This window comes from Rhinatrema bivittatum, chromosome 6 (genome assembly GCF_901001135.1).
Source record: "Rhinatrema bivittatum chromosome 6, aRhiBiv1.1, whole genome shotgun sequence".
NCBI lineage: Eukaryota > Metazoa > Chordata > Amphibia > Gymnophiona > Rhinatrematidae > Rhinatrema > Rhinatrema bivittatum.
In genome coordinates this window covers 324147029-324157290 of record NC_042620.1, presented here as the reverse complement: position 1 = coordinate 324157290, position 10262 = coordinate 324147029, and the positions used below count along the sequence as shown (strand labels likewise).

Below are 10262 nucleotides of genomic sequence, written 5' to 3'. Positions count from 1 at the left end.
AGTGCATGCCCATCCTAAGCCATCTCCTCAGCCTAAACACACACTGCGCGAGCTTTAAAAATCTTTTATGACCTACCAAACAGTGCCGTAGAGTAAGGTGGCCTCCCTATTTATTCATGATCAGAAAAGACAAAAACAAGAGAGAGAGAGTAACAGCAGAAAGCAGGAATACCCAATAGCTGCAGAAGATGAGTTGTAACTTTTGTACGAACATGAAAGAAGAAATAACAATAGTGGACACCACAAAGGGTGATGAGCAGAGCATGGTGATCTTACTACTGACTGGATACAGTATAATGCAATGGATGAAGTGCAGAACTCTAGCGCTTAGTTTCCCTTTAGCTGAAGAAGATTATGTAGAAGAAAGCTGCAAGCAGTGTACTCCTGGCAAGTCTAGTTTGTTCCATACCTTTAACTAAGCCGTTGTAGGCTGCCTGCCCTTAATCTTGGCTGCCAGAGAGAAGTACTTTGGAACAGCCAGGAGAGGCTTCAAAATACAGCTGCTCTTCACTATGCACTGAATGCAACTGAAGAATGAATGACAGCAGGAAGTATTTCACCAGAGCAGCACGATGATGAAATGAGAGCAGCCACATTCCTAGAGCCAGCTGTACAAAAGCCTTCTCAGCGTTTAGCACCAATCAGTACATGATTTATATCTACACTGGCTCAGGGCTTAGCCCTGTTCACCTTACAGTAGAAAGTTTACTGACAGAATTCAGATGGCTGTGGCATGTAAGATCACCTCTCCTTTTATTGTAGCAGAGTTTCAGAGAGTATATTGTTACAATGGGACAGCCCCAAGACATCACCTCGAAGTCCCATAACCACATTTATTAAACTAATATAGAAAAGAAAAAAAAAGACATTGGCTAGAAAGGCATCCACCACCCAGGAACAGTATGCCACTCACATAGATAAGTTGTTTGCCACTTCATTGTCAAATTATTAAAAAAAACAAACAAAAAAACCGTATACAAATTAAGTCAACCTAACCAAAATTAAATCCACTTGATCACGTCAATCTGCATATACACTAAGTACCTCACAACACATCCAAAAAAGAATTCATCTAGAAAAGGACTTAAAAATAAATCCTTCCTAAGGAGATACTGAAATTTTATCATGGTTATCTCTCTGCCCACAACCATGGCATGCAAAGACCCATAGCGGACAAATGAAATCATTTGTTACAAAAAAAAGCTTTAGTTACAAAACTATAATGATTTATCATGCCTGCTCCTTTGCATGTGGATAGAAAACAGTTTTGAAAGTTTAACTAGCTGATTTGTTTTTATATTTTTCTTAATTCATTTGTATACATGTTTATTGTTTGTGTTTTTTTGGGGTGAGCTTGTTCTCTTTTGCGTTGAGGTTTTTTTTTTCATTTAAAGTTTTGTTGTTTGAAATGTCAATGGTGCATAAACAAAATGCGCACGCAGGCACAAAATACTCAAACTTGCAACCAGCAATATGTCCTACCAGCAGTAATTGACATAATATTCCCACCCTAAGCCCCTCTGGTTATACTATTCTACAATCGTGAATATAAATGACCTGATTATCCACACTCCTTCGAATGAATAATGAGGTATTTTTTTGTATATGAAGATTTGCTTGAAGTGCATTTAATGAAATTGCTTATGTTGACTTAATTGTATAAGACATTTTTAAAAATTTTGACATTGAATTGGCAAACCACTTATCTATGTGATCGATATACTAAATATATAAAATAGATATAGCTGTAGCACACACTAAATAACTTCAAAACCAAGTTAATTCCGTATTTTTTGTTTTATTTCTTTAAACCTAGGGCATTAAAAACAAAGGGTGACAAATAAAAAATAGAGCATTTGAGTCCCATCACAGGAAGAGGGAATGTGTTTTAATAAAGGGGAGGACTGATCAGATGAATGACTGCGTCCCATTCTGAACCAGTAAAGACATACTAGTTGCACTTTATAAATAAAAAGGCAGAGTGAGAAGTCCATGAATGGTCAGGGTATTTTACAGGATACGGCATGCCGGCTCACAGACAGGACCAAAAGGAGTTTATATGAACTTCTTGAACTCATCATACAGCACCAAGACAAAAGCACCACCCATTCCTCGGAGCACATTGGACCAGGCACCTTTGAAGAAAGCCTTGGAGCCTTCATCACGAAGAATCTTTCTCCAGCAGTCAATTGTGCCCGTGTACATGATCTCAGCTGAAAGACAGAGGAATACCATTAGGAGAACTCCGACACACAATAGTTCACTCCCCTCCCCATGCCAGCCCAAGAACACAGAGTAACCAAAAACAGCCACTTGCCCTGCTGAACACGTAAAGCAGCATTCCAGAAACAATCAACTCACAAACTGTAAATCCTGTAATATGTACTCTAACTTCTATTACATACCTTGTTTGTACACAAACAGGATGGGGAGGGGGAGCATTAAATGCATTATCACGCATGGCAACTAGCATTGTATTTGCTCAGTCAGCGGTTTAAGCTTAGCACTCTACAGTCATCACATGGAAGATAAAACCAATGCCATGGTTTTTTTTTTTTTGTTTTGGTTTTTTTTTTTAAAGGCTCTAACCCTGCACCTTGGGAAGCAGCACTAGAACAGAAGGGAGGCCCAAACTCTGCAAGGCTGCAGTGGCCCAGTGATGTCACAATGCAGCATGGAGCGCTTGAAATCTCTCACCAACACTCCATGCCTACTTCCCACCCCTTCTCCCAATCCATGGATGGTTCTCCCCAGCACGCACACCCCATCCTACCTCCTTTCCGGCCAGACTGCATCATCATTCGACGCCGGACAGTGTCAAAGGGGTAAGAGACAAAGCCAGCCACCGCTGTTACTGTCTGTGCAATCATCCAGCTGATGATGATGTGTGTGTTTTTGGGATCTGGCAGCATGCCTACAAAAAGGTAGTTATAAGAAAAAGGGATGCAGGTTATAGTAGTTAAAAAAAAAAAAAAGAGAGAGAAGTATCCGAACATCAACTATCAAAGTACCAACACTTTTGATCTTCCAAAGGAAAAACAAAACAAAACAGAATATTATATGCCTTTATTTTTTATTTTATTTCATGAAAAAAGTTTCAAAATGACAAATAACTGAAGCCTACCTTTTGCAGTATCATAGATGCCAAAGTAGGCAGCTCTGTAGATGATGATACCCTGCACAGAGACATTGAAGCCTTGGTACAGTCCCCGGAGCCCATCAGATCTGAAGATCTTGACGAGGCAGTCACCCAAGCCTTTGAATTCCCGATCAGCTCCGGCCTTGCCCACATCAGCAGCCAGCCGGGTACGGGCAAAGTCGAGCGGGTACACAAAGCAGAGGGAGGTAGCACCAGCAGCACCACCAGAGGCAAGATTCCCGGCAAAGTAACGCCAGAACTGGGTTCTCTTGTCAACGTTATCCAGGAAGATCTTCTTGTATTTATCTTTGAAGGCAAAGTTGAGGGCCTGGGTGGGGAAATACCGGATCACATTGGCCAGATTTCCTCGCCAGAAGGACACGAACCCCTGCTCCTTGGGGATACGGACAACGCAGTCAATAATGCCCTTATACTGCTTGTCGACTGTGATCTGCTTGCTTGCATGCTGGACCTACAGATAAGATATACGATGAGATGAGTAAGGCGATTTCCATGTCTGGAACAAAGTAATTTAACAAAAGTGCACGAAAAAACAGTAATTTTTTCCCCCAAATATCACATGGTATGGATGCTTTCTAAAAACTCTAAAAGGCCGATCAAGGACTTTGGGTAATTCACGTCTTAAAACAAAACCACACATTTCTTCTGGGCTATAGGGAAAAAGAACAAACAAAACAAAACAGGAAAAAGCTGCTTTTGCAACAAGCTGTGGGAGAATGTTACATTACTTTATAAACAAAAAATTAAATGGCATCCTTATGATTACTCAATCACAGGATCTTATCTGAAACTAAGACTGAAATCTGGCTATTAGAGGGGCAATAGTCACGGAAAATTTTAACGCCAAATTAAATTGCGTTAAGATATATCGAGTCCGTTCAGATGTACAATTCGATAGTCGAAGGTAAAGGTTTGGGATTGCAGTCGTAGAGTTTCCGGCTCTTGCCCTGCCCTCAGCAGAAACTCAAAATGGTGAGTCCCATTCATTTCGTCGGCCGGGACACGTGGTTCTTATATAAAAAGGTCACTGCGGGGGAATCCACAACAAGGGGACCGGGCAAAAAAAAAATCGGGTAAGGATGAAAATAACGATAAGGAGAGGAAAATTAAAAGCAATAAATGGCAGATCGTGGAGAGAAGCAGCAGCACCACCAGCTTTTAGCTTTGGAAAGGACAAAGGACACAGTCTCCTTGGGTCCGATCCTGAAGGAAGAGGCCGTTTCCGGGTCTCCGAGACAAGAATTTCGCAAAGAAAAGTAGACGCGTGTTAATTCCTCTCCCATCTTCTGCTGGATAAGGCCTCTTTGGCCTTGTTCTTCCTGATCCAGGATACCCGCCTGGGCCTTCAAAAAGTAACCTGCTTCCTTCTCCTTCCCACGACCTTGGATAAGATCAAAGTCTCACTATACATAAATAAAAGTCTTAAAAGTGCAAACCCCTTCCCACAAAGAGCCGGCGCTTCCCAGGCCCAGATGTGAGAGGCTCAGACAGCCTCCCTGCCAGTAAAATTCCAGAGTCACCCAACAGCGGTCACAAGAACCCCACAACTTTGGCGACGGAGAGTCAAGGGTACTCGCATCTGACCACGAAAGTATGGAAAAAAAAAAAGACCCAACACTGGAATTTAAAAGTCAGTCCCTTTTATGGCGTTTACTAGTCCTAATAGTCACATTAATTCTCCAATCAGCCTAAAAGTCAAATTATTCCGTAAAGCATCTGTGCGCCCTCAAGCTATAAAGCGTTTTCCTCGTTTGCTCTATAACTACAATCGTGAGGATAAGCTAAAATCGAGGCGCTCCCCTCCTTGTTTCTTTCCATCTTTACCTGCAGAAGAAGCTTTACTCGCTCGATCGGCGCTACAGCTGTTTTAGAGACTGCAGCAGCCACACCGCCGGCCAAAAAATCCTTTGCGAAAGAGAGTGCCGCATCAGTCATAGTGAAAGTGAAGGAGAGGAACCGATAAATTAAATCCAAATCTTAAGCGTATTCTTTTTTAACTGGCTTTCAAGCTTCTCACTGCAGGGCCTAAGCTTTGCACAAGTTACTGCGCAGAACTCCAAGGGCTGAGACAGCGCCGACGAAATGGCCGATTTTTATAGATCGAAAAAGCTTTGGCTTGGGGGCGCGGGGCTGGAGCACTTACGTACGCGAGCTTCTGGCGCTGCTGATTGGCCGAGAGCTGGAGAAAGAGAAGGAGGCAGAGCCGCACACCGCCCCGCGGAAAGAAGGTCTTCGCCTGGCGCGCGCGAGCTGAGGAAGGGGTGGAGAACAAGAGAGCGCGAGCCAGTTTTGTGCGTGACGTCACAAGGCGTTACCAGGCAACCTAATAGAGAAACGCGGTTCACAGAACGTCCCCGGGAACAAAGGTATATATTTGTAGCCAGCACAAAAAGTATCCGAAACCTGCTCTTTCTGCCTTCTCCTGGAAACAGTATCCCTTAGCTTCACCCCATTCTAGCTGTTGTGCTGATTTCCGGAAGGAAGCTGCTAAAAAAGATGGCGCTCACTTTCGGCACTAGGCTTTGCAGAGTTGCTGGTGGGATTTTTCAGGGAGTTTTGAAAATTTAATTCTCTAAAACCAAAAAATGTATCATGAGCAAGACAGCCAACCAAAGCAGCTACACTGTAGTTCAGGGGCATAAGGAAAGATAGCAACAAGTCATATTTCTCACAAAATTCATAGAAAAACTAATAGTGCATGAAAGGCATGACAGTGTGGAAAGTAGTGTACAAGAGCACTGTCTGCTTATCATCCGAAAGGTAAAAACCATCTTGAGAGGATGTATGCTCTAGCGATCTGGCATTATTCATTATATCAACAAATTGAAGGATTAACGAGAGCACTTATAAAACATGCCAATACTACTAAGGAGGAATTGAAAGCAATTAGAAGGCTAAGCTTAAAAATCAAAATGGGTTTGGAGAATGGTCACACTTTTTTTTTTGCAGCCACAGCAGATTAAGGATGCAGGAAAAATTGTCATTGCAACAGGCAGCAAGACTTGGTGGGCACACTTTAAGGCCACTCACAAATGTGCAGTGAGAACATAACATACAACAAAAACAAAGTTTTGCACTAAACAAGAAAAAAAAAACAAGTGCACAAATACAACAGGGGTAAATACTGGTAAGCTCCAGCACTGCAGAAAGAGATTTGGGGATAGATACAAACACACACACAGATATAGATAGATAGATGTGGGGGATAGATGATCACCAAGTACTATGAGTCAGGGATATATATATCCCATGGTGGGGGTCTGTATGGCACACTCTCTCCAGGTTGGTGCAAGGGCATTAAGCACACAAGGCAAACTTTACAGCTTTGCGCCTCCACCTTCCCAGCCCTCACTACACCAAATTAAAAACTGCATTTATAATAGCAGGTTTTACATAAAAAAAGAACACAATCTTATGAGGTAAAAATATCACTTACAACATGCATATTATTTTTACATGCACTGCTGTGGTGCCAACCAGAAGACCCTACAAAAAAAGATATTTGGAACCCATATGGTATTAGGCCTATTGTAAAGTGCCTTTATAAAGGCCTTTATAAAGGCCCTCAGAAAGGTATGAGTAAACAATTACAAGATAATAAACCTCACATACAGCAGAAAATGCCAGGACTCAAACAGTAATAACCCTACCTATGAAAAGACAACATTACAAATATTATACCAGGCACCTAAAACACCAGTACTCCTTTATTAGGAAAATATAAGCCAGGCTTCTATAGATCCCTACACAGAAGCTACATGCCAGCTGCAGTCACACATTTTATTTATTTATTTAACTTTTTTATATACCAACATTCAAGACGGTGGTCCCATCATGCTGGTTCACAAGAAACAGGGGTGTAATTATAATAAACTTTACCATTTAAACAATAGTGCAGAAAAGCAGTTACATATAACAAGGAAAACAATAACTTGGAATGAGAAGGGAAATGAAGATCAGATAGTTATATATAAGTATAAATAACATTGTAAGAGGTGGCTATTAACGCTAATGCTAGCGGAGCGTGTTGAAAGAAGGAAGTTAGATGGAATTGGAGTTAGGAAAGGCCTGCGTGAACAGCCACGTCTTGAGTCTTTTCTTGAATGTTGAGATGTTGGGTTCCATTCTAAGATCCGGGGGAATGGAGTTCCATAATGTTGGACCGGCTGTGGAGAATGCCCGATCTCTGAGCGTGATGTGTCTGGTAGTCTTGGCTGGAGGTACTTGAAGTGATCCTTTGTAAGCATCTCTTGTCGGTCTTGTGGAATGGTGTAATCGGAGGGGGATATGTAGATCGATTGGGGCTAATTGATGGATGTTTTTGAAAATGGTGAGAATGGCCTTGTAGATTATTCTGAAGTGGATGGGCAGCCAATGGAGGTCCATCAAGATAGGTGTTATGTGTTCTCTTCTCCTGGTGTTGGTGAGTATACGGGCGGAGGCGTTTTGGACCATTTGTAATGGTTTGGTGTGTGATGAAGGGAGACCAAGCATGATGGTGTTACAATAGTCCAGCTTTGCGAAAATGATTGATTGTAGGATTGTTCTGAAGTCATGTGTGTGGAAGAGGGGTCGTATTCTTTTCAGCACTTGGAGCTTATAAAAGCAGTCTCTGGTGGTTTTGTTGATGTTAGCTTTCAGGTTTAGGTGATTGTCAATTTGAACTCCTAGATCTCTCACTTGTGTGGTGTTTGGTACGGTAGGATGGGTGTATGAGATGGAGCTGTTTTCTGGTGTGATGAGTAGAAGTTCTGTTTTTGATGAATTTAGTATCAGGTTGAAACTTGTAAGAAGTTGTTTGATATTTTGGAGGCAGGATTCCCAGTGCAACAGTGTTTTTGCGAGCGACTCTTCGATGGGGATCAGGACCTGAATATCGTCAGCGTAGAGAAAATGTTTGAGATTGAGGTCAGTGAGTAGTTTACATAAGGGTAATAGATAAATGTTAAACAAGGTAGGAGACAGGGATGAGCCCTGAGGGACTCCTACACATGCAGAAACACAGAAGCATTGACACTAAATTTAGAATAAAGTATAAACAGAAACGTGAAGACAAAAATTGAACTGGAAATAGCAAGAAGCCAGACTCTATGCAATGCAACATTGGAAAAGCAACATCATCATTCCTCATAAAACAATAAAATCAAGAAATATAAACATTGTAAAAATAAAACTATACTGATGGAAAGAATAAATATTTCAAAACAGCTGATGAACAGCACATCATTCAATAATTAAACAAAAATATTTAAAAACATTTCTCAAAAGAAATTTGCAGCAAGATGGCCACCTTAGAAGTCAAGCCCATGTTGAGCTCCAAAAGGATTCATTGTCAAATGCCCTTAAACTCTGTTCACCAGCTGTATTGCTGCTATAGTTTGGTGTTCTGACCAGTGGATAGTACTTTGCAATCTTTCTAAAGAGAATGGCCACCAAATCAAATATTGCTTAGAGAGAGTTCAACCAGCTTCACCTAAAACGGCAGCTGAACACAAAGCTATACTAGATAGTTTTATGGAGGAACTGATCAGAGAAATTTCTAAAAGCATCTCAGCTACCATTGCAGATTCCCTTAGTGAACTGCAATCTGACTGAAGAACTCAAAGACTGCCTAGACAGACATAGTACTCAATTATCTGAATTGACTGGTCTGTATTGTTTCTCAAGAAATGTCTTCAGATAGCCTCACCTTGCAAATAATGATATTGAAGAAGCAAAATCAGCTTTTTAGAGAGGATAGATATCCAGGAAAATTGTGGGAGGTGGAACAACATCCACATATTTGGCGTTTGAGATTGTAAAAGCTACAGACTTTTACAAATATGGCTGCCAGGATCTCTGAATCTTTCTTTAGAGACGTAGTAGAGAGAGTTCACCGCATGGGGATTCTCAGGGAGAATGTGATGAGATGCCATCCTGTTATCGCCAGGAGTCTTAATTATGCCACAAAAGAAAGGATCATGATGGCTTATAAAGAGACCAAACTCTTAGAAAACCAGGGAGCCAAGGTATTACTTTTCCATGACTATTTCGCCAGTCACTGCGAACCACAAAGCACTGATACCATATTGTACCTAGTTATTTTAAAAGGGAGTCACGTTTTCCTTGCTGTTCCTGCCCATTTACGAGTGATAAAAGAATGGCATACTCTTTACCTTCAATCTAAAGAGTGAGCAGAATAATTTATGAAATCCCTACCTAATTGAAGCTTTCAGCATTTGAGAGAGACAACTGACTTTTCTTTCTTGTAGGCTGCTATAAGTTGAATATGACTGAGCAAACGTGGTCTTCCTTGAGAATGACAGTGTATTTTTGTTTCTGATAATGCATACTTTCTTGTAGGTTACTCGGCCATTTGCTAACCAGAAGCATTTTTGTGATACATTTAACGGCAGAGGCCTCTTTATACATGATTGGGACTATCATGTTACTACTGTTTCGATATGGAGCCAGTGACATTTGTTCTCTAAACCAAGCAATTTTCTCACTTAATTGAGATTGCTATATTTTATTTGGTGTTATAATCATTTTATTTACTCAACAGCAAAATTCCCTACCCATAACGTGAGGGAGGAATGCTAATGCTGGAACCTATTGGCTTGGCTTCAGAGGTTCAATGCTCTATATATTTTATAGCCTTTGCTATTTTTCTTGAACACTGACCATTTATTTATTTTTTCTAATCATCTGTATGTTATAGTATGCATCAATACAGTTTTTTCCCCCCTCTCTTTTGTTTGCTTTTTGGAGCATGGCAGATGCCTATTGCAGTGAACGACTAATTTTATTTTTTGTGATCTTGCCAGTGACTTTATGGGCTATGATTTATTTTTTTCTCTTTGGATGAGGCTGTTTCTATATCTTATTTTTTTTAAAATCAGTATCAGTAATTTATATCATGCTTTTCCAACTAGATAATTCAAAGCATGTTACATTAGGTGAGTATTATAATGGATACAAAGTAGATATGACACTAAGATCTGCAACAGAGTGGACACGCCGGAAGGAGTGGAAAGAATGAGATGGGATTTAAGGAAGCTGGAAGAGTGGTCGAAGATATGGCAGCTGAGATTCAATGCCAAGAAGTGCAGAGTCATGCATA

General features: G+C 40.8%; 1 protein-coding gene across 1 annotated transcript; it reads right to left on the bottom strand.

The window, feature by feature from the left end:
* Nucleotides 1–1778: 1778 nt before the first annotated feature.
* Nucleotides 1779–5255, bottom strand: SLC25A5 (solute carrier family 25 member 5). Its single transcript, XM_029607605.1, has 4 exons — nucleotides 4985–5255; nucleotides 3125–3611; nucleotides 2774–2914; nucleotides 1779–2213 (listed from the first exon to the last, which is right to left on the bottom strand). Exons 1-4 carry the CDS (start codon nucleotides 5093–5095, stop codon nucleotides 2056–2058), a joined length of 897 nt encoding a protein of 298 aa, XP_029463465.1. The 5' UTR covers nucleotides 5096–5255; the 3' UTR covers nucleotides 1779–2055.
* Nucleotides 5256–10262: the final 5007 nt, after the last annotated feature.